The following is a 17,214-nucleotide window of genomic DNA, read 5'->3' as shown; positions in this document are numbered from 1 at the left end:
AGAAAATTCCTGCATAGTTTCAAAAGAAATGGTTTGATGCAAAACACTATTTTTAGACTATAAAAATTAACTGACATGGAAAGACCACAATTTCCTACATGCACTTACTATTATTGTGTAGATTGCATTGCCTTTTATAATAAGCTATTAACATGAATATACAATATGCAAGAAGAAAACTACTTTTAATAAGATAGTAAAAATTACCAATATTGTCTGGATATACTCAGTTAAATTTTTTTTTAACCAGTTTAAAACGGGTTTTTGGACAAATAAACTAAATTGTCCTTCAAATCCAATATTCACCCGAGTTCAAGAAGAACTGTTTATAAATAAAACATCTGAGAATTAACTGTTTCTGAGTACTTCTTGAACTCAGAAGGAACTCTTCTTGAATACTGATACTAATCATAGAGTTAGAGGTTTACTGTATATATAAGCTCCAAGGAGTGGGGGAAAAACTATGGTATCTGTAGCAGATGAGAGTGAAAAATGTCAGTTCTGAATAGATTGTATTTTTACCTCTCTTGCATTATGTAAAGAATCTTTGATAGTTTGTTTGTTTTAAACAGCCCATGCAATGCTTTTCAGAAAATTGTTCAATGTAATTAATGGAATTGAACAGTTCTGTGGGTACATCTTGTTGAGATAGTGACAGGACCTCTCACTTTGGACTGTAACATTGCTTGCAAATGGGTTTTGGACAATAGATACACAACTGTCTTAAAATTGGGATCCCTTTGATAAATATTAAAATTTGAGTCAGGGAAGTTGAAAGTAACATAAATCAGTGTCGGGGACTGTGAAAACCTTCGACTTGCAGAAAATTTGAGTTAAAGAAATTCGAGTTGGAGACATTAAATCTTTGTTACTCCATTGAGACCTATTAAGTGCTTCATTTTCAACTTAATGTTCATCTAATGCTAGAAGTGGTTTTTGGATGAATAAAGTGGTTAAAAAAGTAGAAAACTACAGTAGAACATCGATTATCCGAATCAATTGGGGACTGGGTTGTTTGGAAAATCGGTTTTTCGGATAACCAATTATGTACGAAAAAATACATTTTTAATTAATATATTATATTAAATTATCCCGTGTAATTAGTATATTAATATATCCCATGTTGAAATTTTTCTCCGTTGCGTGTCGCTTTGCATTGAATTTTTGTCGATGTTAAGCCTAATGAAAATTTTTATAATATTGTGGCTATTGTATTGTTAAAAATTGTTTCTTTATTTTGTACAGACAAAATTAAATATATTTTAAAATATAAAAACAAATTAGATTAACTTCTAAAGTGAACATTTTTGATAAAAAAGAAATATATGATTTGGCACGACACAGTCCAACTGGAATGCTTTCAGATAATCAATGCTCTACTGTACTTTTTCATCAGTGTATTTCTTTTGAAGTTTGCTGAGGCCAATCACAGCATGGTATGTTGCAGTTTTTGAGTTTGGTTTAATTCTCCTTTTCTGTTTTCCTAAGTGTTTAAATTTATGTATAATTAAAAACAATGTTTTTTTAATATCGATTCATTAAAATATTTTGTATTTTGCAGCAGTTTGGATTTTAAGAGACAAAATATTAAATTTGTATCATTTTTTTTTCTTTCTATATGTCTATGACAAACCACCCAGTCATTCATAATGTGATCTTAATAAACCCATGGAGGGTATAGAAAAAAAGCCTTTTTCATATCCACCATATTCATAGGTCAGAACAGAAAAATTGAAAATATGAACATGCAAGCTATACACTTTTGCTGGTATCTGTACTCTTTTTTTTTTTTTTTTTGTCTAAGTATCTGTACTATTAATGTAATAACTTACTTTATATTGAGGAGGAGCTAAAGCACTATTTTGTGCAAAAGTTAGTGATGATTTTCAATGCCATCTGTCAAACACTTCAGTCATTCAAGATAAGTTTAACTATTATTTGAAAATTTCAAAAAATTTATAAACTCTCAATACATTAAGGAAATTAACTCCCATATAAATAGAGAATGCATCATCATGGATTAGCCAGAGATAACTTAGAGATCTTATATCTCAAGTTTGTGAAACGTGATTTAGTTCATGTTTTCAAGGGAGCAGATGGTGGTATATAAAATTACACCTATGCAAGACACACAATTTAAAATTTTAATGTTTTGCTTCTAAAATAATCTTGTTCTTACATGCAAATTGACTCTTGACATTTTAAAATGTTACATAAAGTAAGTTTTGACAAATTTCTCATTTTCAATCAGTTGTGTTTGTTTACATGTACTGTGTGACTATTGGAACTAAATATTTATATATAAATTTCACTGTATAGTTTTAATTGCATGTTGGCATTTTCATTGCTGACAGTGACTAGCTGATCCATTAAAGATATTTGAAGTTTAAAACTTTGGCACACAAACAACGATATTTAAATAAATAAAATGAATATGCTTTAGCTGATAGAAAAAAGGCTGATTGGACGATAAACTGAAATGATGATTGAAAAAGACAGATGATAAATCAAAATCATATATGTTATGTGCCAGATGATTTCTCCTTGCATGCCATAGGTTTGCCACTACTGGGCTAGATGCTATCTCACTCAGATCAGTTCCATCAGTCCAGCTCCAGAAGCAGAATTGGAATTCCCACCTCTAGTCTCGATACTTGGTGTGGAACCGTTCAGAGACCAGAACTACCCACCTCTAGTTCACATTGGAAGATAGTGAGTGGTCAAGGTGGCAGCCTACTGTTCTGTGGAACCTGGGAATTCACCCCTAATAATTGCTACCATTATTAACTTTGTCCTCAGATTGGTTCGAAAGATATAGTCCCATCCTTCAATATTTCTGGAACCAATGGTCCAATTTTTGTGAAAATTTCTAGAAACATCTAATAACTAAACCTCCCTGAAAAATTTTGGAACTTTTCAACAAAAGGCACAAATTATTAAGCTTCAAAGTGGTTGAAAAAGGTCGCTCTCCCCCACACCATACATTTAGAAAAAACAACTCAAATTTTTTTGCATTTCTAGATGTTACAAGGTCTTCAGAGTCAAAAAAATTAAAAATCTTTGGGGGAGTCATTTTTTGACTGATTGCCATAGTTTCCATCTGTTATATATAATGAGCCGAAAAAGTAAAAATGAAATTAGTGTTTGTTTGTTTCATTCATTTCGCAGTGGCTCATATTTCAGTGTGAACTTTTTTAACTCTCCCCGTGGTCACAGTGTCTCTTTTAGGAAGCCCATTATTGTTTTGGCCTCACACTCAATTATTTGAACTAGAATTAATAAATTCAAAATTAATTTCCAGTTAATCTTTACACAAGAATGTCTTATCCAAATTTCTCCTATATAGAAGCAGTTATTTAATTAAAACTTGCTTTTAACATAGCCCATTAATTAACTGGATTGAAAATCAGACTATATTTAGACATACTAAAAAGGAACAGGAATTCCGTTTTAGTATGCCTGAAGATGGTTTGTTAACTGGTTCAAAAATGTTTGCAATTTACAAAGATTCGGATATTCATTATTACAGAAAATAAGTTTTAAGATTTTGAATATAATACACAATTAAAATTTCATATACAAAAATTATTAAAATATATGCAATAATTCAAAAATGTCTGATATAACATATTTTATAATCCATAATTCATATTACAAATAACTTGAATCATTCCATAAAGAAATTTAATCAGAAGAATTGCCTTAGCATGTTACTATCATGTAATTTCAGTTACATTATTCAATTCCAAATACTCAATAAAAAGTGAAGTTTTCTAACTTACATATTGCTTTGTTATATCACAAAATTTTGTCAAAATTCACACTGTTATTAGTGTAACAACACTGACATTGAATTGATATGTAATAATTTTACATTATTATTTTTATTTATGTTAATTTTTTAAATGCATGTTGTAATTCAATTACAAGATCATATTTCAATTTGTCAATATTAACACAGACAGTAATCTTATTTTAAATTTATTCTTGTCATGATTCTGCATTTTCAGGATTATCTTCTCTTGCTATTGTGGAATTATAATGTTCTCCGAGTCCATAAATATGTCTATGGTAACTAAAATATTCATCGTTAGTTAATAATTCAAACTTAAGCAATTGTTATATTACATTATTCCTTACCAGAGTACTAGAGGAGATTTTTCATACTCTTCTCCAATAACCAACTGTGGACCATCTGCTTGAATTATTTCAATAGGTACTTTGTATATATGAGAGAGTGCACTGAGCTAAAAATTTTAAATTTATACTATTACAAAAACATAATTTTACATTTTTCTGATCTTTTTTCTTATATATTTATGTTGATTATTTATAATACAAAGCTACATAAATTATTTAAACTAATAAAAGTAAGCTTCGGCAGAGTTTTTAGCTATTTTTTTAACTTCAATACATGCAAATTTTATTAAATTATAAAACAAAAACTACTGGTTAGATAATTCTCCTGAAAAACAAATTTCTCAGTGTAAAAAGCATTGAGTCTTCAATAAATCCAAAAGGACAAACTAGACATAAGACAAACATTTAATATTGAGATTATAGAGAGAAAAAGAAGACATTTGTTTAAGATTTTAAATAAAAAGAAATTGTTACAGTGGCAAATATCAGTATTGTAAAAATGACACTACATGTTAGTAAAGCAACAAAACTGTCTTATTTGAAAGAAAGCAGCAGCCTTGTGAAAAGGAAAACTTTTGGATTTCAAAATACAAGTATCCCTTGCTTACCATGGGATTTGATTAACGTGTGAAATTAATTGGGGCAATTCCTTTTTATACATGGCAGATATTTTAATTAAGTAAAGATCTAAGTTAATGCAGTTTTAACAGCTATATGAGCAAATAGTGTTAACAACAAATATATCAAATTTGCTAACTGAAAATTTGTTCTAGCAGGTGGTGATTGTTCAATCAAGTACCGAGGTACCACTATTGTATTTGATTAATGCGATTCTGATTAAAGTGGTAGCATTGAGTGATTGATTAACCATATTAATCAAAGGATACTTGTAGATCAAATTGCAGTATAATGATCAGCTAGAAAGAGATAAACTGGAGCAATATAAAATTTTGTGACAAAACAACATAGTTATGGTTTTAAAAACATGTAAGATGTCCCACAACAGTAAGAGAGACAAATACTGTATCAATAGAGCAATATCAAATATCAACAAAAACTTAAAATGAATTTGAAACATTCGAATTCATTTGCAGTTTTCATGAACTTCATCTGTTTCTAAAGATTTCATTCTTAGAACAATTACACAAAATAAGAATTTAGTATACCAAAATAGAAAGTGTCTGACACCTAACCAGAAGGCAGCTAGGTTGAATTTGTCAAGGGAACATGAGCAAGAATTGGAAAACAGCACCAAGGTAATTAAATGGAATCACCTTATGTTGTGGCATTAAAACAGAACAACAAGAAATTTTTATTTCAAGTGATATTAAGTGATGAGGAGATATTTAACTTAGATGGGCAGGGGTTGCTCTGAAAAATTCAAAAATATCGCCACCATTTTGCCAGTTTTAAATTTTTTTGCCACTTTAAATTATTTGTTGCCAACAGTTTTACTTAATGCAGCTGCTGGTGGCCTTATCAATTTGGCATCTGGAAAGCAAAACGTTTAAGCTGTCACTTACAAGAAGAGGGCCAGATGTTGGGTCTCTGATTCAAATGAAACTTAGTTAGCATGTAGTCTTAAACACAACAGTTCCTTGTCCAAATATTAGGATCCACTTCTCAAGCATTTCCAAAAATTTGGCTTCAAAAAATTGAGGTTTTGCTTATAAGTTTGGAAATTTCACGTGTCTGAGAGGTGATAGCAGAATGGATAAGATACTAGGCAGTGTAGCTACCCAATAAACCTTCAAAATTTTAGTTCAGTTTTGTTTTTTTGTTTTTGTGTAACATAATTATTTTATTGTATCATTAGCATTATTATTAGACTGCAATTTGAAAAAAAATTGTAGATCTACAAATTTCCACTATCGTCCATCTGTCTATACATCTTTCCTTAATCTTGAGAATGGAAATCTGAGACAAGATATGAAGCTTAGGGGCAGGAGGTCCTGACTGACTAGATATGAACTTCCAATGCAATCCAGAAGTCACATTATTTCAATTCAAAAGTTCCCCTTTAACCCGTCCTGTGACGTATCTCAGGGTCGTGTCCTCTGACCTCGACTGAGATATCTCATTTCAGCATTAGAACATTTTTGAAACTAGATGTTGCTAGTTGTTATAATTTTTATATCAAAATTAACTTTCGAAATATATTAATAAATGTAATAACCAAAAAAATTATATCTATTTTGTTTGCGCAAAATAAAAAAATAATTTCGAATGATACAATAGCCACGATTATTCTTTTCAAAAACGTGTAATTTTCGTTAGGCTTAACATCGACGCAAATTTAACATGGCGTCACACGCAATGGAGAAAACTTTGACCATCCAATAGGTTAAAGCAGTTAATAGATGGTTGGCACAACTATTGTTAATGGAAAAGTATGATGTACAGGGACAAGATACCACTAATTTCAGGTGGAGAGCATATATTTTAAGTGAAATAAATTAAAAATATGATTAAAAATTGCAGCCCGGCATTGTGATGATGTCACAATAAATAATCACTCTCTCTCTTTCTTTGCCTTTTCCCATAGTAGGGGTCAGCTTTGTTGCAACTGTCGTCTCCACTTGGCACGATCTTTGGCATCTTCCAAGTTGAGGTTGGCAATGTGCATGTTCTCCCTGATGGTATCCATCCATCGTTTCTTGGGCCTTCTGTGTGGGCGGCGCCCTCTTGGGTTCAATTGCACAATAAATAATCACTCATTACTATTATTATTCCTCGTGTTTAAAGCTTATGAAACAAGAGATTAAATTGTGACGTCACTTTTCCTATTTAGCGAAAACGAGTCTCTGTAGATTAAATTAACAAAGTAAAAGAGGTTAAACTTATTCCTTCATTTATTTTCACATATTTTCACTTGTGATTACATAAAAAGTATAAGTCCTTACAAGCAAATAAGCTTCAGAGGTTACTGCATATGAATGAAAAGACAAGTGTTACAAAAATAGAGCAACTTAGTTGCAGCATTTTATTTTTTTAATTGTTAATTTATACACACCGATCTTTAATTGCCAACACCATCCACCCATACAAAGTGTACAGGTCCAGCATAATGATTTTCACGAGGCATGGATTCAATCTAATTTTAAATATTCGTGTTCTTTTTGTTCTGTGTTCTATCAGTTATTCACCTGAAGAACTTTTGACAGTTCAAAAACGTTTGTGATAGACTTTATCGTACGTTTAACGCACACTGGTAACAGGTTCAAGGTACATTGTTCACGCACTCATGTTTGTTACACTTCAAATGTCACAATACCATCATATCTGAAAATAAATATGAAGAAATAAAATTTTGTTAACAACATAAAAAGAGTTAAATCTACAGAGACTCATTTTTGCTAAACAGGAAAAATGACATTACAATTTAATCTCTTGTTTTATAAGCTTTAAACACGAGGAATAATAATAATAATGCTAATGATACAATAAAATTATGTTACATATTAAAAAAAACAAAACTGAACTAAAATTCAGTAGGTTGAAACTTCCATTGGATAGCTCCACTGCCTAGCATCTTATCCACTCAGCTATTGCACTCAGACAAGTGAAATTTCCAGACTTATAAGCAAAATTAAAATTTTTAGAGGCCAAATTTTTGGAAATGCTTGAGAAGTAGATCCTAATATTTGGACAAGGAACTGTTTGTGTTTAAGGCTTCGTGCTCACCAAGTTTTGTTTGAATCAAAGACCAGAACATCTGGTCCTCTCGTTGTTAGCAATAGGAATCAATTTTAAAAAATTCTGTAATGAATAATTCCGAATAACATGTTTGATCACAATGTTTAAACAGTATTTCACATATTCTGTTGTGTCAAAATTTGTGTTTTAGTCTAGTGAAAAAAGTCACCTCAAAAAATTCCCCAAACTTCTGTCAGTCGATAAAGAAAAATCCCCAGTCTGGAAACACTGGGTGGCATTGCACAAAAAGTGCCTTTGGTTCTCAACATTACTTCTTACTTTTCTGCCCAAACTTGCCACATGACATCATGAAATCACTAGGTGTGGTGCATGGGAGCTAGACATTCTGCTATTTTTCCTGAAGTGTGCTTTGTAATTCAATTTCATGCTGAATGTGGAAATAAGCAACAAGGATTTTTATTGTTAGTTATTATATTTTTATCACCACTTTAATAAAAATATCACCAAGTGGTAATTTTGGTGCTATGCAGCACAACCCCTGGATGGACATGAGTTTTCAAATTATTCCTGAAGTTCAAATAAAAAAAACCATGTTTCTTTTCTAAAAATTTCTCTGGAGAAAGCCTGATGGTTTAGGCAGCTTTCATCTTTACCAGAATGCTGAAATTGGCCTTTCCATTGACCAAAATACTCAGTATTGAATATCAACAATACTGCAAGATCACTCTCATAACCCATATATTTACAATGCATTAAAAGAATACAGTCAACACTTTGTCTTGCTAAAAGTTCCTACACATTAATACAAGCACATGCTTGGTGAAATTGGCAAAATATTATTATTATGAAGTGGCCAGCTTTTCCTTGAGATTGTAATTCAATGAACAATCTTTAGGAAAAAACACTTTAGGCAAATCCCATTCTAGTGAAGTTTTTGTAAAAACTAAATTAAATTAAAATTTTGAATCTAGTAGTTAAGTTAACAAATTAATTCAAATCAATAGAATTAAGAAAAAAAATATTTTTGGTCAGCAGGAAAATCTTATATTTTTAATGTTTTCATTAAAGTATATTGAAAAATTCTTTCATTCAGTTATTCAGGGTTTAAAAAGAAAATTATATAAGATTACACTAAATCCTGAAACTCACAATATACAAATGATTTATTTGAATCTTTAAAGATCTTTAGTAGTAGTAACAAAAAATAGAAAACATTTTAGTTGTAGCTTTTTTCAAATTTGATTTAACTATTAAAACATAAATGTATTTTGGTAATTTTTCTCAATTTATCATACTGTATGAGGACCATCTTTCAAATATACATGAAAGGGAGGAATTAAAGAATCCCATTAGATGGCAGAATGAATCTATCCTGAGGATTAGAATATTCAGCATGTTATCAAACTAACTAAAGGATGTAGGTTCAGATTCTATCCAGAAACACATTTTTTCTGTTTACTTATTTTGTAATATTTGTAACACAATAAGTTCAAATTTTTTCAAAATGATTTAAAGCAAATTAGTAAATTCAAATGGGAAATGAAAAATTATATTTAATCTCTTAAAGTTAAATTTTTTCTTCTGTAAATATTCCTTTGTATATTTAAAATAAAACTTTCAATAAAATTTTTTAACAGAACTTATTATAATTTACAATATAACGAAATCTAAAATTGTCAAAATATTAATATGTATACTTTAGAAAATGCCAAAAATCTATTAAATTCAAAACTCTACATAATATACAGTAGGATGCAATTAAATGTTACATTTTAGTACATAAAGATAAATGAATCCAAATGCCTATCAAGAAGCAAAGTGCAGTCAAATAAAGAAATTACACCATTTCATTAACATTTGTAATTTGTGTTCTGATTATCATTTATCCAAAAGATTGATTTATATATTTATTTCTTCCAAAATTGTGTTTTTCTTCTCAGAAATGCATCTTTTATTGTGCAATATGAAAAAATGCGGAATTGTTAATTTTGCACTCCAGAACAAAAACAATAATTAACCCGTAAATTTACATTCTAACAGAAAAATCTATTTTGAATCTCTATTCAAGAAGAATGAAATTTGAAATTTATTAATAAACAAACTTATCAGAAAATAAATTTTAGTGATAAAAACTCTAAACATAGTATCAGATTATCTAAAACTGCAAAAATTTAAAAAACTTTTAACTAAGTAAATTTGTAATTATAAGCAAATTTAATCCTTACTTCCACTTGGCCTCCCCATGTAGATGTATAAACAATATCATCACAATAACGTTGAAATTCATCTAAATAAAATTTAATAAATAATATTGTATACATCCCACAAAATTTAATAAAAAAATATTATTTTCTTAAAATCATATTTACCCATAGTCATTATATCATCTGTATTATGATTAGTTAAGAAAGGGAGAAAATCATCTGTATGTGAAAGCATATATTCTGATGTTAATTTCCTAAGTTGTTCTACTGTTGTCTAATAAATATAAAACTTTTGTAAAATATATCATTGAGATAATAATTTCATGCGTGTAAGGTTACTTACAGTTATATTCTGTAATGAAAGCTGATGTTCAACTGCTTTGTATAAACTGAAATGTAAATGTAATTAAAATTAGTTTAAAATGTACTTGAATTATTAATATATAAAATATGAACCTACCAATTTCCATCTGAGGGGACCTGAAATTAAAAATTCAATGTAATCGTTAATTTAATTTAAATTGTTTCATTTAAACATTATGTAAAACTAATTAACTATTTAATTAATAGGTTACCAAATAAATTAAAAATTAATTAATTCTTATAAAACAATTGCTTTCACTATGATTTTGAAAATTTAATTTATCATTTATTAAGGATTTGAATCTGTATTGCAATAAAAGACACAAAATCATTGCAAGTGTGTTTAAAGCACGTCAAGTTGGCATTTAATATGAGATGGCAAAGATTTTATTGTTTAAAATTAATCAAAAGACAATGTTACAAAATGTGTATTTGTGAGTTTGCAGACGAGGTGTGTAAATCATGAAATTCTTGCATTTAAATCATAACAATAGATTATATAGAAAAGAGAGAGAGAGAGGAAAAAAAAAAACTCTTGATCTAGACATCATGACACAAAATGTAAACAACGAGTGTCGGAACACATGCTGAAACACGTGTTAAAAACGATCCGTCTATGTCAAACAGAAGGGTAGAATTCTGACATGAAAGCCCATAAATAAACAGAATTATGACACAAAAGCTCATAAATAAGTGAAATTCTGGTTTGAGTGCTCATAAATAGTCGATCTAAGAAGACAACTTCGGAAGGGGGGACAGTTTTAATAGATAGAAAAACATCGCGCTTGAATCATAAAAGTTCCTAGATGACAGAAATCGCAATTAACGGGCTAAATTATGAGTTCGAGTCTTGTAAATTTATCAACAATCTCCGAACACAATGGTCAGAAAGGCACCAGATGGACACTCCGAATTGGACCTTCTCCATGACTTGAGTCGTCCATAGTTTCGCCTAGAAACAAAGGAGAGACCAATCGGAAAATGGGAAAGGGGATGAGGGGCCAATCGGAAATTGGAATAGCGAGCGAAAAACTAAAAATCGGAATCTCCAAGGTCGGGGAGCGTCTCCTCTGCATCCTGCAAAGAGCCATGATCTGTGTTGTGTTGTGTCGCCGCCAACAATATAGGACGCCTCAGCACCTCTGCGAACATCTGTCCAGCAATCTCATCTCATCTCGTCCGCCCTGGGGCTTTAACGGAAGGAAAATCCTCGCCACTCCGAAGGACTGTAGAGAAGTGGACTGTCAATTGTGGATGTAAGCATATATGTTATCCAATAAACGGGTTTCCTTATGTAAAACACTTGTCATCATTTGCCTCCTCCGCCACACCCACATGCAAACGTCCCTTAGGTTCATCCTGACACAGGAGTAACGGATCCCCGTCGGCGACCTTACATATTACAGTGGGTGATCGGTTAATGAACAAATCGGATAATGAACACTTTCACAAAAGATTTTTATGCTTGAACAACAAACACGTGTTCAGATAACAAACACCTCACAAAACAAACGCAAAAAAAAGCAACATAAAATAATGAATACCGATTGGTCTTCCCTTGTCTTCAGGCAACAATTCAAAACTTTTCGGAGTGCAGGAGATGACTGCTCAACCCGGTATATACTGATTGAATAGTATTCCTCCAAACTTTGAAACTCTCCCTTGTAATTCCAATCTTTTATTTTTCTGACAGAAGCAACTCTTTTATAGTATTCGCGAGACTGTCGAGCAGGCACTCGTTAAGTTTTGCATCCGTTTTTATTTTCGAAAGGTGAGAGTATAATAGCAAAGGTAGAGAGTGGGCAGAAGATCTCTGATGTTGCTGGGCAGTATGGCTTAAACAGGTCTACAGTAGGCTGCAGTTCAATCTTATCTAAGAAAGATACTGTATAATCAAGAAGACTCAAGCAGCTAAAGGAGTAACAAAAATCACATCTGAGAAATAAAGAACATTGAAGAGCTCATAATGGAACCAGAAACTGATCTGACGACAGAAGAACATGAAGAACTCTTGAATGAAAAACACCAAGAAACTTGGCGAGATATGTTTTCTTCTGAAAAAGAGGATTAATGTTGACATCTGCTATTAAAGATCTTCTGAAGAAGAGGGAGGATGTCAGAACAACGATATTAGAATGGTATCCAAACCACGTTGAGGTTAATAGGCTTAGGGATCTCTACAATTACAATGCTATTAATTACTTCTGAAAAATCCTGAAAAAGAGAGAAATACAATCGACATTAGACAGATTCTTTAACCCCCACAAATGGAAAAAACATGACTAATAAAAATGCAAGACTGTGTATATACGTATTTTTATTATTACATACAAATAAACATAGTAAAAAAGAATATATTTTTTTATTTTTTGGGGTCTCCAGAATGAATTAATCAAATTCCCATAAAAACCTATGGTAAATCGATAATCAGTTAACGAACAATTCGGATAGCAAACAAAGTCTTGGGACGGATTATGTTCATTAACCGATCACCCACTGTATTACCATGTTTAAAATGTTTAAATTGCACATATGATTTTAATATAAATTTGAGAAGTTTTGATAAGTACAGTTGTAAGGAGTCAAAGTCCAATCGTTATTTTGTTTTGGGCATTATTTTTACTTATAGTTACTTTCTTTATGGGATCTTTTTTTGGATGGAAACTCCTAAGAAACCCCCAAAATATACTAATTTCAAAAATAAAAGTGTAAATATACTAATTTACACCAGTGATTGATCCCATGACACAGGACATGTAAACAGGACAATGCGGAGTTACACTGATACAGATAAAAGATGACACGTCTGTTCAACAGTGTAGTGTAACTCCTGTTAGCAACGTTCATCGAAATGAATGGTCTGGCATTCTTTCATAAGTGATTAGCTTGTAAGAAGCGTATTCTTTGTTTAATTATTTTGGTGGAGATTTGTTCCATTTATATGGAAAAGAATTTCTTTCATTGATTAATAGTTTATTTTGTATATAACTGATCTTGACTTTTTTTTTATTTGAAATATATACTCTTGTTATAATCATTGTTGTTTATATATAACTAATACTGTTCAATCTAATAAATATTATTGTGGATCATTATATTTTGAATTAAGTCCAGGCCTGGCACTTGATTTGAACCCTAACTTGTGTAACCCTGTCTTTTGTGTTGCAGGGTATGTTAGAGTCAGTGAGAAAAACATATTAGCATTATTTGGAAACTATCAATATATATATTATTATGTTATATTCCAAATTAAATAATCTACTTACTTTAATATGTTTTGAATTACAATTTTCCAAAAATTCTAATTTAAGAATTAACTGTATCATAGTTAAATTAATTAAGTTTCATTTTCATACTTGCTACTTACATAGAATATCATCATCATTGGTTAAGACTATTGTATATTGTGTACATAGGCACATAACATCAGAAACTGCAAAATGATTTTAAAACATTTTTAACTTTAAAAACTTCATTCCAAAGCCATCAATTTAGTGTATGTTCCAGAGAAATGAATGAATTCTTGAACTTAATGTAAAATATAAGAGTTTCCTTGACTACTACAAAATTTCTTGCTTTTTCAAGTTTTCCTGGTGAGGAGAACTCTGAATTTTAAAATGATCTAACAATATACTGATCTTAAGACAAAGTAGATATTAAAATTTCATTTTCCTGCATTTTCTCAAAAAATAATATATAGTTGGCAATATTGATTGACAAATGGTTATCACATGTATATGCACTAAAGTTAGTGTTGCCACCTTTACAAAATCACTGATCCAGACGGCAGGTCAGGTTTGTTCGAACAGAAGTTCCTGACGTATGAGCAATGTCACTTTACAATGTGAAAAATAACGTGCATGCCGGTTCTAAATTAGTTACAGTTAGGGACTAGGGACTTGCTTAAGAGTAATATATGTAACCTAAATTAAGAAAGAAAGAACAGATAATTTAGCTCCATAGAAGATGTGTACAGACGTACAAAAAAAAAAAAGAAGAAAAAAAAAAGGTCGAGAGGCAGGTCGCGCGTCACATGGCATAAACAGAGTAACATAGCGGAATGGCAAATGAGTTTCAGTGAGTGTGAGGTCTTTCGCTGTTCAAATGGTGTAAATTTATAAAAATATTTGCAAGAACTTTGTTTCATCATAATTTCACAATTTCTATGAAATTCCCAGACAAAATTAATAGTTCACCCAGACAGTAAGTCAATTCCCAGACTGTCCAAGTGAAAACTGGACGGGTGGTAACACTAACTAAAGTAAAAGGACGTCACACTATCCTTATGGATTTTGGCCCATGGTGAAATTGGCTGAAATTGCTATAGTTCTTCACTAATTGATCAAAAGTCTCAATGGACTCAGGCTTGAAAATGGCTAGTTCTTTTACTAGTGTTATCGAATATACAAGAAGTGTAGACTTTTGTTATACACAAGGTGATAACAAAAGTCTTTCCTCAGCCAATTATTTCAAAAAGTAATAAGGCAATCACCACAATTCACTGAAGTATACTATGTTGAGCATATGCAGTGGCATAGCTACATATTCAGCATCCTACAGCAAGTAGAATTGGTGGGCCCCTTGTTCCTCAGAAGAGGTCTCGCAAAATTTATTTTTAACATTTAATTTAAAAACGTATATCTAATTATTTTATTAAAACCTTAATTAGTATATTAGTATATTAAAACCTTAATTAATAACAAGTTTTTTGAGATTCGATGCATTTCAACAATAAGATATTCAATTTAATAAATATAAATATGATAATAAAACAAAATATAATTGTTTAAGTATGGAGTACATAATAATATTTACTAAATATTACATAAACTGTATTGACAAAGTGCATGCAAGTTTAGTTTCAAAACAAATACATAATACTACATGAAAAAACTTCAAAATTGTTGTTTTCTTGCTTTTTCATTTGCAAATCAGTCAATCACTTTCTTCAGATCAAGTTGACAAGCTATTGTTTTTTCAATTGATATAGACTAATAGCCAGAGCTAAGATGATGTTGTGACATGCTGCTTCTTAAATAAATTTTGATTAATTTTAGTTTTGAAAAACTTCGTTCTGCTGTTGCTGTCATCATCAGTAAATTCAAGATCTGTAAACACAAGGTCGGACACGATACCGTGATGCATAGCGGCAGTCGTCATAGTAAGTCTTTAGATATTGTGTATACGGTGTTTCTAGAATAAATTTGGTTATTTGTTTTATTCAATCTCGATTAGTTAAATTTCTTGTTATCTATTTTTTTTAAAATGGTTTGTATTCAGCACTGAATTGTAAAAGTTTGTCAGTTAAAGGTGTAGGAAAAATCTATCAGTGGAAAAATGGATTGTTCCATTTTTCCACAGATAGATCCAGGAGAGTGATGATTTAAGAGTTAATATAAGTAATGGTTTATTAATGATTATATACAGAGGAAGCAGATTTATTAGAACTGAATAATTATAAATTTTCATTGTAAAGAATTGAAGAAGTGCTGTCACAAAATGGCACTTTATTCTTTGATAATGTACTCAACTTTCTTACATTAAGTAAAAACATGCTCTGTGTACATTTTAGAAGCTTTTTTTTTAACAAATGTTTTTAGGACATTAAATATTGCTTTTTCAGATTTAAAAAAATATTTATCACAGGGATCACATAATATTATCATAAGAAATATTCACTAATTAATTATTTTTCATGAACATTTTATTTACATTAGTTAAATTATTATTATTAATTATTGTAAAGATTTCTGCTACGTGAGATTTGCAATATAATAATAAATGTTTTAATAAATAATGATTACTTGCTTAGAAAACAACAGAAAATTATTTTCCTCTTCTAGTTGATGTTTTCCTTTAGCAGGAACAAGATTGCTTGAATATATTCAATAAGAAAAATTTAACTGAAATTATGTATTTTTTGTAATTATTGCTTTTATAAATTCATATTTTGATACAAATAATGCTATTTGCTGCATGTACTGTCATTCAGTTTGAACATGTTGCATTTTCGAACATGTTGCATTTTCCAAAGTAACAGTTTTAGTGAAATTGGAAAATACAGTATCAGGTTTTAATACAGATTTCTTTTAAAAATTTTATGTTGTTAGATAAAAACAAAAATCCAGTATATAAACTTATATAAAGAGCTTTAATATTTAACACTTACTCTAAAATGTTTGCAGTATGCAACATTAAAGTGGTTTTAATTAACCCTCTTTAAATTAGATTAAAACATGATTCTCAGACCAGTACTAGTCTATAGACTGTTTGTGGTAAAGTTTTAGTTTTCTGACAGATTGTATAACAACATTATGTAACTTATTAAACAGAGTAAATGTTATAATATATCGTTTGTGGACTGAAATCACACTTTAAAATTTAAAATAAAATGTCATAATTGGAATTAAAACTTTCAGTCATTTAAATTAATATTTCATAATAATTGAGAGTAATGTAACAGTACAAATTGCATATTCTAATGAATAATTGTTGCTTAATAATCATTTTATTTTGAAATAAATAATAAATAAAAGTTGAAGTTAATATTTCTATTTGTTGATATAGTCTACTGTTCAATAAATTTTTAATAAATATACTTATTTAATTTTCTGTAAAAATAATTAAATTTGGTTTATTTGCATAATAATCTTATTTGCATTATTTCCTTCATTTAGGAACTTTCTTATTATCTCTTGCAAATACTTTTGAAGGTTTACTTTACATATTTAAAGTTTGTGAGAATGGTTTTCTTTTCTCTTGATCTAATTCTAATTTATAAAAATGTTTGCTCTGAGCTCTTGTTTGCAGTTTACGTAATAGAAATTTGCATGTGAATATAGAAAACTAA

The 17,214-nt window shown here is 30.0% G+C and overlaps 1 protein-coding gene across 1 annotated transcript in view; it reads right to left on the bottom strand.

The window, feature by feature from the left end:
* Window positions 1–3,616: 3,616 nt before the first annotated feature.
* Window positions 3,617–17,214, bottom strand: part of LOC136982918 (deubiquitinase OTUD6B) — a 46,706-nt gene continuing 33,108 nt past the window's right edge. Inside the window, exons 5-10 of the mRNA XM_067279488.1 lie at window positions 10,462–10,481; window positions 10,345–10,390; window positions 10,167–10,275; window positions 10,023–10,084; window positions 4,141–4,247; window positions 3,617–4,075 (exon numbers count right to left, since the gene is read on the bottom strand). Coding sequence (XP_067135589.1) covers window positions 3,991–4,075; window positions 4,141–4,247; window positions 10,023–10,084; window positions 10,167–10,275; window positions 10,345–10,390; window positions 10,462–10,481 — 429 coding nt within the window. The 3' untranslated portion in view covers window positions 3,617–3,990. The remainder of the gene's footprint in view (window positions 4,076–4,140; window positions 4,248–10,022; window positions 10,085–10,166; window positions 10,276–10,344; window positions 10,391–10,461; window positions 10,482–17,214) is intronic.

Source organism: Centruroides vittatus, unplaced genomic scaffold, assembly GCF_030686945.1.
Source record: "Centruroides vittatus isolate TY-2023 unplaced genomic scaffold, ASM3068694v2 contig_874, whole genome shotgun sequence".
In the NCBI taxonomy this organism is placed as follows: Eukaryota; Metazoa; Arthropoda; class Arachnida; order Scorpiones; family Buthidae; genus Centruroides; species Centruroides vittatus.
The sequence above is the reverse complement of the archived record's forward strand: the minus strand, read 5'-3'. Positions and strand labels throughout refer to the sequence as shown.